The 20,596-nt window shown below is 33.7% G+C and overlaps 1 protein-coding gene across 1 annotated transcript; it reads right to left on the reverse strand.

Moving 5' to 3' along the window:
• Nucleotides 1-9,600: 9,600 nt before the first annotated feature.
• Nucleotides 9,601-18,423, reverse strand: LOC149804936 (uncharacterized). Its single transcript, XM_089945984.1, has 2 exons — nucleotides 17,996-18,423; nucleotides 9,601-11,368 (listed from the first exon to the last, which is right to left on the reverse strand). Exons 1-2 carry the CDS (start codon nucleotides 18,359-18,361, stop codon nucleotides 10,814-10,816), a joined length of 921 nt encoding a protein of 306 aa, XP_089802110.1. The 5' UTR covers nucleotides 18,362-18,423; the 3' UTR covers nucleotides 9,601-10,813.
• Between the last annotated feature and the right edge of the window lie 2,173 nt (nucleotides 18,424-20,596).

The following is a 20,596-nucleotide window of genomic DNA, read 5'->3' on the forward strand; positions in this document are numbered from 1 at the left end:
GACTGCAGGAAGGTGGCCTTATAAGAGCAGTGGCCTCTTTTGAGGGGATCATGCATATATGAGTAATAACTGGAAAATAATGGAAGGTGTAAATAATTTTAAAATATTTAATGTTTTCATTTAAAGTGAACAGATAGCTAATGATCAATTGTAGTGAAAAACGACCTTGTCAATAAAACCAAGGTACATGTATGTCTTTTAAGCTAGTGTCTGCAGCAATATACCATCCAATTTTCATGCTTGCTTAACTGTTGTACCACATATTCCCTCTTTGTTTTCTGTTTTAAAGACGGGCATTTCAGACTAAAAGTGGGTAGAATTCATAAATACATGACTCAAGCCAAAATATAGAGGTGCAGAAATTGGATTCGTCCCCCAAAATGTGAGCAAAATTCTTTAAGTAACAGTTACCTGCATTTTATTTTAGACAATTCAATCAAGAGAGAGAAATCATTGTAAAATGTTTGTGGAAGATGTTTTGAATTCTTTTTAATGTCAAGTTCGTGTGGCTTTCTTTATATCAGTTTACATTTCTGAGCAAAAGGCTGCATCTTTTTACGTAATTTTATTGCTTATTTTCGATGCATCTTCAGAAGATAACTCTGTTGTTTCAAATACATCCCTTTTTTCAGGTGTGGTCTTTTTTCTGTTAAAGGGTACATCACACTGTGTGTGTTAACTATTTTACAGCTACAGTAAAAGTCTGATTCAGGTTTTCCACAAGATCAAGCATAGTTCTTTAAACACACGCACACACACACACACATTAGTCATGTTCCCTTATTTGCATTATTGTATACAAAGGCAGTATAATCATATCTGAAGAGAGAAAAAATTCTTAATGTGACAGCTATACAACTTTAACAAATATAACACTTGATTCACCAAGAATGAGTTCAAAACAAGACTTGATACTGTACAAAACAAGCAGAGAAATTGATGCTGAAAAATTTTATAATTCAGCAACAGATAAAACAGTTACTGCTGGAAGGATTTATCCACAATGTTTATTCAGTTATATAAAACAGAACAACAGTTTATAGAAATATTTTTTATGAACAACAAAAACTCAGAATTTTGTAATGTCAGTGTTAGCAATGTCATAGGGGTCACCATTTTGTTTGGCTTTAATTAAGAAGTACACATAATAATATACTGTATTAAATAGGACATAAATTAGCTAATGTTAAACAAAGAATACGCTTTCCATTGAAATTTTAAAAACATTAAACAGACACAGAGTATGTCTTTGTGTCAGATGTTCAGGATAATATCAAATAAATGAACTCTATTCTGTATTTTTAGACTGCTCCAGTGGCCTAGAGGTTAGAGCATCCGCCTCGGATGCGTTAGGTTGTTGGTTCAATTCCCAGCTGAGTCATACCAAAGACTTTACAAAATAGGTACTAACAGCTGCCTCGCTTGGTGCTCAGCATTAAAATGTTAGTGTTAGGACTGGTTGGCCTGGTGTCAGGATGATGTGATTGGGTGGGACATCATGCTACGTGTCTGCGGCATGATGCCCCAGTGCTAGACATCACTATAAATTGTTAAAGCTACATTAAAAATCCAGATCACACACACACACTCTTTCTCTCTCTCTATTCTGTAATCGATTTAAATTTAGTCTTCTAATCAAAAACATAAACAGTGAAGTACCTAATACCATAAATGCCTACTTACCTGATGATTGGGTTTCAGGTATGCTTTTCTAAGTGTGACAGTGTAATATGAATGGATCAGTTGAGCAAGAAAGTGTAGCAACATGTGTTATATGTGACTGAGATAATTACAAAAGGAAGAAGTAAATTGAGTAAAATGTAAGAAGACAAGAACAAACTAATTAATCAGAAAAATCTAATGAGATGACTATACAGATCAAGCAGTGTCCTGATAAAATAAGGAAGTGTATTGCAGATAATTTTTACAAGGATAATATCGCAGGATCAAACTTAACTAATTTCTAACACTTTAGAATATGTCTATAACACAGTACATTACACACTATATCATGTACAGTGAGCAAAAGATGAAATTTCCGTTTGTTTTAGACTTGACTTTTTCTTATCCTAGACATTTTCTTTTATGTATATGAGATTTGGGAAGACATGTAAGACCACAGATCCCACACCCCCACACAGAGTCATGTGTCAAGATATTGCAGTATCCTTTTGAAAGAATGCATCATAAGAGTTGGCTCCTATTGTCTGTCAGCATCATTACCTTCACATATTGGTACGGTAGACCAAGGATCATGTTAAGAACATGATGTACCATCATGACAGAAAACTGCAGTATTCACAATGATTTTTGTCAACATTTTTCCTCAAATTTAATCTGTGTGATGAACAGTTTTACAAATTTTTAAAAAAGGTGTTTCATAAAATGAGTGTTAGATCTATTTTTTTTTAAATTAACAGTGTCATAAAAAAAATTACAATATTGGACATTTTTCTTCACAATGTCAGCAATTTAATTATTGCCCAGGAAGTTTAGATTTACTTAATATAAACAAAGCTTGTTTAATTCTCTCTAAGATATTAAACTTCAAAATATATTTTAAACTGCTTGCAGCATCAGATGAATCTTGACTCTTAGTACTCTTGAGGATTACTATGAATACCCAACCATCACCCCCAACTTTTTTAAAAATTTCTCGATCATCTTTTAACAGAAGTACAAGATAAAATAATATTTTGTCTATATCATTATAAGAGAATATTAAAATCTAGTGTTACCCAGGTGCACCCTTTACCTAAGGGAGTTATTTTATAATTCACAAGCTCAACTTAATATAAATTATTTAGTCCCATATAAACACTGAAGAAGAAAACATAAGATGATTTAGGTGGTCATCGGCAATAGCAATTTGATCCTTCTTCAGCATTTCATTGTCTAAAAAATAACATCTGAACCAGATAGAACTCCAGTCTAACAAAATATCATGCAACTTGGTAAATTAAAGAACATTCCTGTTGTTTATAACAGAAGATGCAGTTACTACTGTTGGGCCTTCCTTGGTTACTATTGAGTAAAACATCCAGTGGTGAATCACATTTATATTCAACAAAGGTGAATGGCTTGGTGGGCCCTTCAACACCATAGTGTTCAATCTGCTTGTACTACAAAAACTTGGCTACCAAACTGACCACACCCGCTTTTACCCAGTGTATCTAAAAAAGCATGAGCATTCAATACATGAGCTAAACTGAACACTTATAATTTTTAAGCTTTATGTTTTTCTAATAAATCTCACCTCTTTATTTTTGAATCTAAAAAAGTTTCCTTTTGTTTTTGTTTTTTAAATTTGGTTACAACAAAGACCATCTTGAATTGTGCCATAGATATTTCTCCTAAAGCACATAGAAGACAGTACTAAAACTGGAGTCACTCTGACACTCATCTTGAAAATTTATGTAATCCCCCTGAAACTTTGTCATATTGACATGGAATCATCACATAATCCTAAACAAAATTAATTATGATCTGCAATTCCATATGACTACCATAATACTGTTACAAATCTAATTTCATACCAACCTCCAGTGGTGGTATATAGTAATTCTCATTTGAATCTGACACATTAGCACAACTAGTCATGCTGTTTTTGATTGGATTGCCATGAAACTTGTAAATCATATGGTTGTGACCTGGGGATATTTGTTACCTCAGGATTTTGGAATTATTGCTCATTTTGTCTTGTATGACAATATAATTAGTAAAACTAATCCTTCAGTTTTGGATTGCCATGAAATTGTGTATACCAGTAGTCATCACCCAACAGTGCATTTAGACCAGTCTCTTTGCTCTGGCATTTTTTTAATATTCTTTTGCCCTTTTTGTTTTATAGCAGTGTATGATATAATCTCATGAAAGCAATTAGTCCTGCATTTTTTAATGTATTGGCTGGAATTTGAAAAATAGTAGGGCTATTACCACAAGAAGCACATATCAACAATCACCTTACCCCTGCAATTAATGATAGAGTTATTACCCTTTTTGTCTAATACCATACTGTAGTGTGTGACATATTCGTGTCTATGCAATAGAAATCTAGCTGGTTTGCTAACCTTACTTTTCTTATCTCAGTCCATTTGTCTCAGTCATGATGTCCACTCATTATTTACTACTTTCTGAGGGAAGAAACTCTTGTCATCTGTTGTACCTAACAGAGTTGTTTTAAAATCAAACAACAACAACAAAAGGTCTCCCCAACTTTGATAACACATCGCACAAGACTTTTGAGAGAGACACACACATAGACAACCACAATCTAGCTTTTGGTAGGTCTCAATATAACTCAAAACTGCTAAGGCCATCTGTTCAAATCCTCACTGTTGGGCCCTAGCAAAGCATCATCATTATTAAACACTGTTCGGCCAATGTGGATATGTGAGAAAGCTTGCCAGTAGCTTCTCGAGGGTCGGTGGTTCTTTCCGGGGATTTCCCAGTTTCTTCCTCCACCATTAATACTGGCCGCCATGTATAGCCTATTGCGTGCTGAAAAATGGCGTTAAACCCTACAACAACAATTAAACAGTGTATAGTTGAACAATATTTTGCACTTTTGAGCTGTGTACCCAATATCGTATCATTGGCTACAATAGAACTTTTCCAACTCTAAACTGATGAAAGTTAAAATTTATCTTTATAAATATATTAATTGTTTATTGCTATTTTCATGTGACATCCATCAATTAAATATGATAATAAAGTTAAAATATCAAATTTTTGTTTCAGTGTAGAACTTGTATACTTTGGGTTGACTGGTCACCCCACTGCCCTCATTAACATATTTGTGTTACTGCATTTACAAATGACAGCATGTGGCTAGAGATGCTTATGGTGCAGTTCTTACAACACATAATAATTACAACTGTTTTACTTTCTTTTTTTTCCTTTCTAAGAGTGGCAGATATAGATAGATTCTACTTAGATAATTATTTAGATTTTCATAAAACAGTACAAGACTGATGACCCATATAAAAAATGTGAGGCAATCATAGTACCTGATAAATACCGTATGTGTTGAATCTGCTAACTACATTGCTAGTACCTGATAAATACCGTATGTGTTGAATCTGCTAACTATATTGCAAAGTGCATTGTAATTTTAATTTGAATGAAAAATTGGGTGAGATTGTACTGAGACAAGGATATTCCAGTCAAGAGGTCATGTTTTTTTATCTTCCCATGAGGCAGCCTGATTGGAAAGTTAAAATATGTATCCTTTTGACAGTTATAGCCTTGTCTGGTACAAACCCCAGCACAGATTCTATTAATGTCATAAGACCATCTAGTCTGCCAGTTTTTGGTCAATTTCTATAAATTTTTTTATAATATTATGGCTGTTATCTGAAGATGTGCATATTAATAACTTTGCACCAGAAAGTTTTGTTAGCATTATTTCCTTTTTTGCCTTAGAGCATAATGCAGTTTATGACACACTGTCTTTAGTGTATTAAATCCATCGGTTCTTGTTGGATTGCTATGAAATTTGGTAAATATTACTGTCATCATCTGAAGATGTGCATATTGACAAATCGCTTTGTTCCCCCAGTTTTTGTCAGAGTTATTGCCCTTACTGTCATTTAGCAGCGTAGGACACAGTTAGTGCAGCTTATCTCCTGTTTGTTTTATGGATTGCCATGAAGCGTAGTAAATATTATGGGGATCACCTGAAGATGTGTATATCAATAAATCACTTTGTTTCAACATGTGGATTTCATCAGACGAGCTCTTATAATCTCTTGTTGGTTCTAAATGGAAATGATGCCATGATAGCCATTTTGAACATTTTGTTAGCTACTGCTCCTGAATGAATGGTCTCACTGACATAGGGTTTTCACCAGAACTCTTTTCATGATCTCTACTTAGTACTAAATGAAAATGGTACTGATCTTAAGTCCAATACAGCCACCAGGTGTCTTGAAAACTCAACATATAAATGAATATAATTTCTTATCTTGGATTACAGAAAATTCATTTTGGACAGTAGAGCATCATTCAATTTGAAAGACTTGTTTTAGAGGGTTTTTTTACCTTTTTGTCATTTAGTAGTCCATCATTCAATTTGAAAGACTTGTTTTAGAGGTTTTTTTTACCTTTTTGTCATTTAGTAGTCCATCATTTTTGGATGAATTGTCATCAAACATGGTAAATATTATGGTCATATCTGAAAATGTCCATCATCACAAATCACTTTGTTACTGCAGTTTCATTTTGGAGTTGTTGCCAATTAGCTTTCTAGCTTAATGTTATTTCTAACACAGTTGATGTGACTGGTCTGGCATTTTTTGATGGGCTGCTGTGTAACATGGCAGATATGGTCGACACTTGGAGATGCATATATCAACAAATCACATGCAACTAGTCCAACAGATTTTTATTAGCTGACCTGACCATGTCATCGTTATACATTGTGCATTTGTCAGTCCATCAATAATTACTTTTCACCATTCTGGAGTTTAAATTTTTCATTTGATTTCAAACTTGGGTTATGGGTTTATATCAGTATTTCAGATGATGAGCAAGGTCCACACATATTAATCAAGTGATCTTGCACCCAATTAGCTAACATGTTACCAGTCTGGAGGTCATGTTTCTGGTGCAGTTTTGATCAAACTTGGAATGTATGCTTACGTCATTTATATGATCTCAGAAGAATTCAATTATGAGTGTGATCCATGTGTTTTTTATGAAATGATCTTGCATCTGATTGGCTAACCTTGTTACAGTGCATAAAGCCATATATCGGATGTGATTTTTGTCCAGTATTTTTGCTGGTATCATCAAGATCTTGCACAGGTCTGATAATGAGCAAGATCCATGCATATTAATTAGATGGTCTTGAATCTGATTGACTGAGTTTGCAACCACTGTGGAGGCCATACTTATGATACAAGTTTTAAAATCTTGGAAGATATGCTTGGATCATGAAGATCTTGTACAAGTTTGATAATGAGTGAGATGCATGCATATTAATGAGTTAACATTGTATTTGTTGAGTTTGTTGCCACTCTGGACACTTTATTTCTGATCTGATTTGGATCAGACTTAAAACATGGGGTCATATCATCATAGTCATCAAATCCCTGTAAGAGTTATTGCCCTTTTTTACTTGCTGCTGAATGCAGTTTAAGACACAAAGTCTTCCGAATGAAAGTAGTCTCAGATTCCAATGGATTAAAAGCTTAAGAAATGTTGTAATTATAATTTTGAAGATAAACATATCAACAAGTTGTTTTCATTTCTATTTTCAGTTGTTACCTTTTTTACATGGAGCCATATGTATTGTACTGTGTAATGGAATCTTGTGTACACAGATCATCTTATAGTTTTCAGTGAATAATCATGAAACTTTGTACATGTCATGGTCATCATTTGAGGATGCACATGTCAATCAAAGACTTTGCTCTCAAAATTTTGTTAGGGTTAATGGCCTTTTTGTCTTGGAGCTTAATGCAATGCATTACACCTTCTTGTCAGTGCAACTTGTCCTGCAGTTTTTATGAATTACAAAAATATCTTTGATAATTAATAATAGTTTCTACAGCTTTTCAGGAAGAAACTTATCAGTTTAAGGGGTTAAAAGGTCATAGTCATTGTGACTGAAAGAGAAAAAAAACGGGTTCCAAACAAAACAATTACTAAAGTTCTCCACCATCTACAGTTACCAAAGTTTACACTTGGGGTGAAGAAAAAGCCTAAGCATTTTTGGGTCTAAAGGTCAAAGGTCAAGATCACAAGAACTGAAAGAAGAAAAATGGTTTTCACACAATGGCATTATTTCTACATCACAGACATGGGTCAGATGACGTGGATGACTTGCACCTGGGTTAGAGAACAAGCCTATTGATTTTCAGGTCAAAAGGTCAGAGGTCTACATCACTGTGACTGAAATAATTGTCAAAATAATGACAGGCTGAAACTGCTTATGAAGTGCAAATGCATGAGGATTAATGATCCTTACCGGGTAATTGACATCAGAATGTATAATACAGAATATAATTACATTAAATCTGTAAGCTAGTGTCACTGAAAGTTTTCCATGATTTTGTTCCAACAAAAGAAATAAATTTCTACTTCTGTCAGAGAAAACAAAACGCAAATTAGGTTGAATATACTTTTGCATGATTTTCCTATACATCCAACAGTTGTTAACTATTTAAATCGGGAAAAGAAGTCTGTGATGTCCCTACATTACATGCCAAGTTATACACTGACATAGGAAATTTAGAGTGAGAATGCAGTCATGATTAATAATGACAAAAGCTTGTACCCTAGCATTCAGGTAAAAGATTTACCATTCCAAATGAGTAATTTTTTAAAATCATCTTTCTTTCTCCTTTGTTTGAAAAAGGAGGAGATGGTGTTGAATTTTAAATTATGAGGGAGAGATTGATACAGTGATCTAGTTCTGGTATCCAACAAACAGGGAGTATTTGTTGACAGTAGATTTGTATTTCAGGCTAGTAATTAAAATTGAGAAGAAATTTATGAAAGTAACTTTTCATTGCTATATATACTCGCTTATAAGACAAGTCCAACTGCACAGATCCAGATCTGCCATCCCATAATGCACTGGCAGATCTAAGTCTCTGCAATTTATTAGGAGTAATCAGTAGAACAAACAGCATAGACCACGATCTGCAGGCCCATTATGCTATGTCAGATAAGGATGTTTGTTTGCAGTTTGACTTGATTTATAAGCGGGTATATGTTATTACCTGGTACTTAGCAAAAGACTAAATTCCTGGCTGTGAATCTACATTGTAGCCTTTGCTTCCTCAATATTGTCTTCAACAGACAGAAGATTGTCCATAAGGTTATAAAGCTGGAATGCTTGATATAATATTGAATAAATAAAACACATTGAAAAATGAATCCAGGTTACAGTTACTTATCATTTGACTTTCACTGAACTGAATGCAAATGTTAGTTACAAGGGGAAAAACAAATGATATCCCTTGTCTTAAAAGTCTCTTGTCTCATGAAATGTGAATTTAAAAAGAATTTTAAAAAATGTGGAAATTTTTCAGTTGTTTCTAAACACTATTAAAAATGATCTCGATTTTAGCATCTCCTTTCTGATCTCTGTATGCTTATGCTCATTGGTATTGAGGGACTTTATTATTTGCTCAGATAGTACTAATTAGTTTGGTACTGCATAATGGCAGTGTGGACGTACTTATTTCATTGAGAACAAGAATAAATAATAATGGATTTGTTTGGTTCACATTTATTGAACTACTGCATACATGAAAATGAAAAATATCTTAAATTGGATTTCGATGTGAATTGAGTATTTGTAAAATGAATTTGATAAAATACTTGTTCATGTCTGATTTCAAAGCAGATGTACCATATATGTTCACTTATAATTCAAGTCCAGCTGCAGACTGCACAGACCCTGATCTGCCATCAAATAATATGCCATCTGATCTGGGTCTATGCAGATTGTTAGAAGTAATAAGCAGAACAAACAACATATACTTGAACATTAAACAATGGCAGATCAGGGTCAATGGTATTTGTAGTTGGTCTCACCTTAGAACAAGTATATACAGTATACTTGTTGTGAAAAAAAAATCAACAAAATTGAAGAAACAGAATTGAGATGTATTTTGCATAAAGACATTAACTGACAATAGATGCCAAAATCAGATGTAAAAAACATAAAACATGCGGCAATATACAGAGATACATGATACTTTTTTTTATCTTTCAATTTCTGTTTCAAGGATTCGCCTTTCTCTTTAAAAGAGACACTTGAGAACTCAAATTTAAACAAAATTTAAATGCAGAATTTGAAATTAAATAAAATGAAACTGCAATGATGGTGCAATGGTTAAAATATTCATTTGACCCACTAGTTTTGCACGTCAGCATAAATTCCTATGTGCAGTCCTATGCAAAAGTTTACTTTTTGACGTGGTATTTGTCTTTTTGAATTATTTATTCATTTCTCTGAAAAGTAAAATGGGGGGAAAAAAGCCACCATAAGCGTATGGGAGAATTTGATGCCATTATGCATAGCTTGGAGACCGTCAGTAATCAGTTTATTCTGTATGTATGTGTGTGTGTTTATGGCGGCGGGGTACCCATCTAGAGTCAGATGATATTCATCTTCAGCAAAAGTGAAAGATATCAAGTAGTATATAGAGTTTATAACCACAGGACTGAATTTTCAAGAGAATTAAATTATTATATAAACTTAAAAAAACAACTATATCACATGCAGAAGTAGATTGAAATCATACACGATTATATATATGGTCTTGAGAGACCACTTCATTGCAAGACCACCTTTCTTGAGAAAACAGATTTTCAATATACAGATGTATGGTGTATTGATTATATAGCCTTAAGGCGTGTTGTAAGATACCACCTGTCTTAAGAGATCATTATATTTTGTCAGAAGGAGTGGTCTTTCAAGACAGGTTCTACTCTGCATGTGTTTGTATGTTTGTACATATATATAGCTGACTGATAGTTTATATTCTAGGTACAAAACTTAACTCATAAAGTACTCTCATTCTCGGGGTGTCTTATTCTCTGAAAAATCAATGCTAATATTTCAAACCTCTAAGACCCAGAGTGTAGTTAAGTCTAGATATTAATGTTTCCTTGATTTTTAGTGTAGTGCTTAAGTCAGCATTTTGAAAATACTAGTCCTGATTCAACTGTACATTCTGATTATGGTGATCTGAATACTGTAATAAAAATGTTACAACTTCATCTTTCTAATTATAATATGAATTAAAATGGTATTGATTGTTATTGCATAGAGCTTATTGCTATTCAAAATATTCTAATGTCCCTTGACCCTCTTTCTCTTTACCTCCCACATAATTCCATCACTATCTTGCTCCACCTTAATAGGAAAGAAAAATAAAATTGGAATAACTTTAAGAGATCCAAATACAGAGCAAAAATTGTCCGCTGCAGAATGAGTATAAAGAAATGTTTGTTTCCACGCCTCGAAGGATGTTGCTCCATATGTTATTATAAGAATCTGCCATAGGAAGACAAAAGCTGCCATACACATTGTTGAGATACACAAATACATATGAGCAATTATTAAGAGTTTACCCAATGTAATGTTACCAAGCAGCCATTGAACAAAGGTTACAGGAATGAAGTAGGTGAAAATGTCCCAGGACAGAAATGAAATTTCTTGACTGACGTACGAAATCTGGAGGTAAATGGCAAATGCTGAGCCAAGTGCTACGTAGAGGCTGAAGATGACAAAGTATTTTTGGTTGAAAAAGCCAATGCATGACCCTGTGAAGAAGCAGTGTTGGTCTCGTTTCAGGATGCACTTGCCACAGTGGTTACAGTGGTGGGAACGAGGAGGTGCATCCACCTGAAAATAAAAATATTATTTATGTAAATTTAATTGATTTTATGTTAGTGTATAACAACTGCTATAATATATTTTTTGTATTGCCCTAATACTTATTTAGCTGAAATTGGTACAACTTAGGCCGATAAATCAGCCCTTCACCTGTGATGATATTGATTTTTTCAGCTGCTTAACACTGAACTATCTGCACACATCACATATGCAACGTCCATCAGTATCAACACAGATTTGTGGGGTTGATTTATTGGACTAGGTACAATTATGCTTATATTCTTTTTTTTCTTTCTCCCCATCATTATATTCTGGTTAAGTAACCAAAAAGGCAAGATTAAATAATAAGAATATGAAGAACAATATGAATAAGAATAATTATAATAAAAATACATTACATCGTATCAGTTAATATCATACAAATCAATCCAATTTCTTCTGTATATGTTGATTTATTTGTTTTTGATTCATGAACCCCCATACACATGCATATTTCATAATGCAAGTTATAGATTCTGTTAAAAATGTAATTCCTAAAGATAGACAAGAATATCAAATTGGCATGTACAAGTTTTGTAAATTTAAATAATTCTAATAATAAACTTATTACAATGTTATTTCCAGTTTCTCAGTTGCCCTTTGTACTCATTAAGAAGGGTTTAGTAAAAAATGGGTTAGTACATGTAATGTTGAGAGAAAAATTTCACCTCAGACTTTGGGCAATGAGCTGTAAAATAGACTGTCCCGCTTATTTGCTACATTCTAATCAAATCTCTTTTTTTTTCTCGTATGTCACATACCAGATTTTTAAACAAGTTCAAGAGAACAGCAAAATCAACAGAATAAAGTAAATTTCGATATGTGCCATATTGACCAGCTATTGATATGATCAAGAATAAAAACTTCAAATTTGAAAACAAGTACCCTGTACCTGAGTATAAAATATGACAGTCATCACTTTTCTTCAAGTCGCTCATGGGGTGGTCGGAAGATGGTTGTTTTCCTTTGTACCTAATTTGTTCCTTTATTCAGCTTTTCACACAACTTTCATTACTCACAACATGCATAAAATAATTTCAGCATAAAAAATATACTAGTACTCCTTTAGAATTTCAGCAATAAAATGCACTAGTACTCTTTCAGAATTTTGACAGCTCATGTATCATGATGGCCAGAACCGTTATTACTGATAAAAAGAAGAATCTTTTTAAATATTTCTAATATGAAGATTTTCAGTAAATGCCTATTTTCATGACATTACAAGTACATGTACACAAATATGCCTCAAAAAGCTCTTTAGAAAGTAAATATATTGTTCCCTGAAAAAATGTTTTCAAAAACTATCCTTTTCTTCTCTAATTATCTTTCTTTTTTGTAGATCTAAGTTTTTACTATTTACATGTATTCCTGAAGTTTTCCTTTTCCTTCATCATTATTCATTTTCCAAACAGCTACTTTGGCACATTCCGCGTTAACATTTTTGTTACAATGTTTCGGATTTAGGTTCGCTATACAGCTGACACCATAAAGGGTCTTTACCAATAACATACAAGTGACAAGGGATAAAATGTCTTCTTCAGCTGGTAATAAGAATGTTTATTTACGATAGAAAGTAGTTTTTTTATGCACATGAATGCAATATGTGTATTTGTACGCAAGTTCAGTATCGGGTAATATTGCACGATTCTGACAATGTAAAGTTAACAGAGAAAAAAATGAGTATATAATAAATACTGATATCATCAGGATCTTGGATAATTTTGATAATGACTGACATCAATGCATTTTAATGATGTGATCTTGTAGTTGATTAGCTGAGTGTATTACCACTCTGGAAGTCATCATTTTGATAGGAGTTTTGATGAAAACTGGATTCTGGAAGATCTTGGACAAATTCAAACATGAGTGGGATCCACATATATTAATAAAGTAATCTTGCATGTACTTGGCTGAGCATGCTAAAGTCATACATTTGACCTGACTTTGATCAAACTTCTAATACAAGTTCTTGTGATCTATATCTCATATGAGTTCCATGAATCCACACATTACATTTGACTGACTGATCTAGTTACTCTAGTGACTGTGTTTCTGATCATCCAATTTTGATCAAACTTGGTAAATAGGCTTCAATCATTAAAATCTTGGATGAGAAAAGTTATGAGCAGGATCCATTGATACTAATGAGGTAATTTTACAACTGATGCTCTGAGCATCTGAATACTTTAGTGACCATTTCTGATCTAATTTAAATATTACACAGTAAAGAGCATTATATATATATATATATATATATATATATATATATATATATATATATATATATATATATATATATATATATATATACATCTCTTGGTAAAAAGGTATGTGTCATCAAGATCTTAATTGAGCATGATTATAAGTGAAATTCATGGATATTAATGACCATGCATCTGATTGGCTAACCTTATCTTAGTCTGATGAAACTTGTCAAATTGTTTTATATTATCAAGATGTTGGATGAGTTTGATGATTAACAAGATCTACACATATTAATGATATAATCTTGGATTTGATTGATTGAGACTGTTACCGCAGTGCAGACTGAAATCCAATCAGAAAGAGGAGACTCTGCCTTAATCTTATATTATTGTCACAGGATGAAGCTGGGTTGGGACTGGATTAGGGAAGACACCAAAAGCAACTGCGTTTACAAGATGTTTATTTATAAACGCAATTTAAATGTAACAAATCTGACACCATTATAATCAAAAGATAAGATAAATTATAAAGTTCCTAACATGGAACTATCAACAATTAACTCAACGAAGAAAACAAAACTCCAAATTAATTTAACGAATGGAATTTCAAAACAAACGTGAATCCTATCACCGATCAACAAAATAAAAGTGACCTACACCTCAATATAAAAGGTCTTGAAGGTATCGTTCAAATAACGATTTAGAAAAGAATGTAATTATGAATCGTTCAAATAACGATTTAGAAAAGAATGTAATTATGTATTGTTCAAATAACGATTCAGAAAAGAATGTAATTATGTATCGTTCAAATAACGATTCAGAAAAGAATGTAATCATGTATCGTTCAAATAATGATTCAGAAAAGAATGTAATCATGTATCGTTCAAATAACGATTTAGAAAAGAATGTAATCATGTATCGTTCAAATAACGATTTAGAAAAGCAGTGTAAATTACTAACCTATCGTTCATAAAACGATATTGAAAAGCAGTGCAAATTACAAACCTATCGATCGTAACCAGATATTGAAATAGGAATGAATGAAATAATGAACCTATCAATCATTCACATAATGGCATTGCAATAGGAATGAATAACATTATAAACCCATCGATCGTTCACACAACGGCATTGCAATAGGAATGAACAACATTATAAACCTATTGATCGTTCACACAACGGCATTGTAATAGGAATTAATAACATTATAAACCTATCGCTCGTTCACACCACGGCATTGCAATAGGAAGTAACAACATAAACCTATCGATTGTTCATATAACGATATTTTCATATAACGATATGAATGAATGAAATTATTCGCCTATCGATCGTTCACATAACGATATAGCAATATGTGTAATTATTCGCCTATCGATCGTTCATATAACGATATAACAATACGTGTAATTATGAACGTATCGATCTTTCATATAACAACTTAATGGGGATGAATGACATTATGAACCTATCGATCGTTCATATAACGATAGTAATGAATGGAATGATGAACCTATCGATCGTTCATATAACGACATAGCAATAGGGATGAATGACATTATGAACCTATCGATTGTTCATATAACGATATAATGATAGGAATGAATGACATGAACCTATCGATCGTTCATATAATGACATAACAATAGGAATGAATGACATAAATGCAATTGTGGAAATAACATGGAACACTACAACTATCGTGGCGCCCATTTGACGACCAAGATGTTAACTCCGGTTCCACACGCTCTAGTAAATGGCCAGAGAAGCACCCACGCATGGTCCGCTCCTCTCAGTCTGCTGAAGGATCCCTCACATCACAGACCCGTTGGTCGCTAAGACCTGGTCCCTCGCACCGAGAAAACCAGTCCCCTCTTCCAATCCACCGTCACCAAACACAGCGCATACGTCACAGGAACCCCCACAGAGTTTTGCAACTCCACATCAAACGATGTACACGGCATGGCAGGCATGTATAAAGCAGCTCTACAGCTGGTGACTCCACATCAAACCATATACAAGGCATGGCATTTAGGCAGCTCTACAGCTGGAGATTTGCTCCTGTAAAGGGGTAAGCATCCTGACAAGATTTGGCGTAATGTGTTTTGTTTATTGAGAATTTGCTCTATAAGTACACTAGCTGTGACAGATATGTGCAGCTAGGTACTTAGTTTCCCCGCTGCAAGCAATTTGTTCGTGCAGCATGGTCTGAGTTTCGCTCAGGATTTCGAAATAACTAAGCCGAAAAAATATACCACCCTCGGGTGACGCTGTACGCGGCAACGAAACCCGAGTACATTTTTGACAACAGATACATATTGATACAACTCCTACACAATTCCGTGACAATTATTATTGTCACAGACAGGTTTTATAAAAGTGAGATCAAAGTATATTAATAACATTTAAGCATGCATCGTGTTGCCTATCTAGATCTAAAGAATATATGTATTACCCAGCTTATATAAAATTAGGTAAATGTGTTTATAACATCAAGATCTTTGATGACTTATGCAAGAGACTGTGTGTATTAATTAACTTTATGCTTAGAAATAATCTGTATTAGTAAGATATGTACAATCAACCTAATATGTGTTAATACAATACTACATCAGCCAGTACTAGGACAAAATGGTAGCGAAAAAAATGGTACGGACAAAATGGTATGGACAAAATGTTAAGTGGACATAATGGTGTTGGACAAATTGGTATGGATAAAATGGTGCGGACAATATGGTACAGACAAAATGGTATGGGACAAAATGGTACTAAATGGTACTAGGATTAAATGGTATGACTACAATTTTATTAATACGAAATGTAAAAAAAACAGACAAGTTTTTACTAAATAACATTAATACGCTGCTATTGTGAACTGACCATTGATGATTTATAATAATTACCTATACAAACAATTTTTTAAAAAATTTTAAACTAAAAAGCAATTTACTAAATATACGCAATATACAGAGGTCTCGTAAGTCTTACCAGGCTTTCTAGGGTGTCACTTTTCTGCTAATTGCAAATGTCACAATTGCTGCAAAATATTGTCAGCTCATTTTTGACATGCGCGCAAATGACAGGACACAAAAATTAAGTGTAGTTAGAAGAACTTAAAATTTTGTTATAAAAAATAACTTTTTTAAAGCCTTTTTAAAGGCAAGGAAGAGCATGGAAGCGTGACACAAACACTAGATCAAGTGATTCCTAGGCTTCATGGTAAATGCTTAATTTCAATGCCAGAAAGCCAGGTTGATGAAGGTCATCATAAAGTTATTTTTAGTTTCTGATTTAAAAGTGAGACCAACATAAACTCTATCTTAGATGATATGAATAACCATTGTCCATTAGTTTATGTCTGGGTTGAATGCACAGGTATATTGACATAACTTGCTTTTAGGTCATGGAAAACTGATTTTGTTGATTCAAAATTGTTGTGAATTTTTTCAGTCATTAAAATTGCATTGAACTACTATTTGGTATCATTGCATTTTGTAGATTCGGCATAAGTTATTTGCAGTTTCTTTTATAAAATACAATTAACATTTCCGAAGTTACACAAATTTAATAAAAATCATTTATATTGGTATTTTTTTCAGTTAGTTTATGGATGTGTGAATATTTTAATATGTGTATAAAAATTCAATTTTATTATGATTTTAGGTAATTATTATTTTCATTAGCAAGCGAAATTCTAATATAATATGTACTATTTTATCCTGTTTTGTCCCATACCATTTTGTCTGCAACATTTTATCCATACCATTTTGTCTATACCATTTAATCATAGTACCATTTTGTCCCATACCATTTTTTCTGTACCATTTTATCAATACCAATTTGTCCAATACCATTATGTCCACTGAACATTTTGTCCATACCATTTTGTCCGTACCATTTTTTCTGCTACCATTTTGTCTGGCCACCCATCAGCTTGCTTAGTGAAATGATAACTGTTAATAAATTATCAAATAAGGTGAGTCACATCAGGTCACCTTTGGGCTCTTTTTTCATGGATTGCTGTGGAATTCGATACATATTGTGATCATCATTTAAAGATGCACATGTTGCTAAGTCTTTAGGTACCCTTTATGTCTGTAAGAGTTGATGTGCTTTTTGACTTGTAGCTGAAATGGGGTGGGGTGTATAGTTTGGTGCTGTTTTGGGTTATTATATTGTATACTATGTACACATTCTAAAATATTGGTAAAGTTGCAGTCTTAGCAAAATTAATACATATCCAATGTGCAATTAATACAAATATGCATTCTCTCACACTGATTGTGTCACTTTATTTATTTATTATTATCGTGATGCAGATTACAAATTATCTGCTGTTTTTTATTTATTTACGTACAATTTAGAGATTTTCCAATTCATATGCTTTAAATACCTGACATTTGGGACAGGTTCTCCACCCTGGAGGTGTCTCAGTCATCTCCGATGAGAAATATTTTGCTCTCGTCTCCCCCTTTACATAATTCTTCACATCCCAATAAGAAAGGTACCAGTTGCTGACAGTTTCTAAAAAGGTAAACCAAATAAGGCTAGTCATTAACCAAAATCTCCATGCGTCTTCATTGTATATTGTAGGAACTAGTACAAACTGGGCCTCAAGCAGAAGGCTTAATACCATAAAACCGAAAAATCCCATGCCAAAGCCACTGACTTGAGTCTTTGTCGGTGTAAAATCTCGGTTGTGGTAATGTTCTTTGAATTTATCTCTCAAAGAAACTGGTTTTCTATCTCTGAGTTCCATATTTTTTTAACTTATTGTATTAAGCAGGATCTATTCTAACCACTGAACAACGTGCCCAACGACCACCTGCTTATTTTGAACGGAAGTAAACATTACCTTGGTAACTATGTAGTATAGTAATGACTGGTGTCCAAATGTTAATCCATAAGCAAACGTAAGAATACCATTAAGTATTTTAATTCAAGATCCATGAGCAAACATGAGCGTACCAGTCAGTATGTTGATTCGACAAGTTTAAACATTGAAAAACTACTGCGAGTCTCAAATAAGGTTTCCCACCCTGTTTTTGATATTTGGACATTTATGTTGGGATATCAATGGTCCGATATCTTAAGCTGAGTAGCAATGTTTGAGAAAACTCGGACTAATTGAAAAACATTATTTCTGATTGTGGAAAATATGTCGACAGCGTTATGCTCTAAAAGTTGAATCACATGGATAGTAAAATACTATTATTTAAATATTGTTGTACCTCGACCTTAATATCTAGGGACAGAAGGGAGAGGGAACGGAACCAGTTTAATAAAGCTTTTCTTGTTGTTTCACAACGCAGCTAGGTGTCGCTGAATACAGATTTTTCACCAGTTTTGTTCTTTGGAGAGAATGACGTATGTAAGGTGAAGTTGGTTGCATCTAAAACATGCACAATGGAGAGAATGTTGGCATACCGCTATGCTACATTAATGTAATGTAGATGATATTTCTTTGGGTGTTGTACTTTTGGAAATTGTACATGATCTAAGCATACTGCTAACTAAAATGACTGATCCCATGTGCTCAACAATCAAACTGTATTAGTCTAAAGTACACTATCCATATCAGCTATTAAAATAGGGAAAATGAATTTTGACAGATTAGACAATACCGGCTGCTGAAAGTGCAATGAATGAATTACCAAATATATAAAATGTTTATAAAAAAAAGTTATCGGCTCTTTTTAAAAAATACAATTTACCTCTGAAGTTCAGGAAGTGAAAATGACCTTGTGGAGCTAGCACTTTTTTGAAAGATGCACAGCTGGAGTAAGGCCAAGGTGTCCATAACCCATATTACACCCATCAATCATACACCAAAATAAAGGGAATTAAAGGTTCTTTTAATTATATTTAATTATACCTAAGATAACAAGGTTCTTTTTAAATAGCCAGTATAACCAGTGAGGAAAACCGGGGAAATTCTTTTTCTTTAAAATTCTAACCCTCTCTATGCAAAATGCGAAACTGTAGAGCGCCACTATATCCACACACTTTGAAACGTGCACTGCATTTTACTTCGTCCAGATTTTATACAAATTCTCCCAAAGTCAATGAATTTCGGCTGATTTTGTGGTAACTCTTTCTGATTAAACCTGTTGCTGATATCTTTAAAGTTATAATGGTAAATGTTTTGTTAATATAAAAAAGCACAGTATTTAAGTAGTTGTGTGGATCACTTCTATACATTCATTGAATTAAATTTAAAATTGTTCTAAATGATTGCATTAAAGTATGTGTGAATCTTATTACCCTCAATGTTGTTCAAGATCTCTTAAACTAGCTTTAGATCTTTTACATTGCATGCTTTGCTTGTATAAGGAAAGTCAACATAAAATTGTTTATGCTGTCTCTATTGATATATTTTGTCATTTACAGTGGCGTCGCTACGGGGGTGCGGGGGGTGCGGACCGCACCGGGTGACACCATCTCAGAGGGGTGACACCAAAATGAAAAACTGCAAATTTTGCAGAGCACACACTGCTCGGTCTAGTCGGATTTCATAAGCGGATAACCGATCATAGTTAAATACATGACTAGCAGGCACAGGGTGCCACCATGCAGTCTGCAGAGCGTCTGGTGCTTATTTGAATGAGATTCAGAGCTGGTCGGAGCAAATTTGGAGTTATTTTAAGAAGAAGAAATCCATGGTGGAAGTCTGGAGGGGTGACACCATGAGTTTACCGCACTGGGTGACACCAACCCTAGCGACGCCGCTGGTCATTTATTACCCATCTTGGACATTGCTTACAATGTAGTCACCTCTGTCTGCGTGGGTTCGAGTCTCGGGCTCAGCCAATGCGGGTATGTGAGAAAGCTTGCCGGTAGCTTCTCGTGGGTCGGTGGTTCTTTCCGGGGGTTTTCCCGGGTTCTTCATCCATCATTAATGCGGTCAGCCATATATACCATATCTTTTGCTGACAAATGGCGTTAAACCTTATAGCAACAACAGCAACAATGTAGTCACCTATCATTACTTTTA

The sequence above is a fragment of the Sinohyriopsis cumingii genome, chromosome 2 (assembly GCF_028554795.1).
Source record: "Sinohyriopsis cumingii isolate HCF-2022 chromosome 2, ASM2855479v2, whole genome shotgun sequence".
Taxonomy (NCBI): Eukaryota; Metazoa; Mollusca; class Bivalvia; order Unionida; family Unionidae; genus Sinohyriopsis; species Sinohyriopsis cumingii.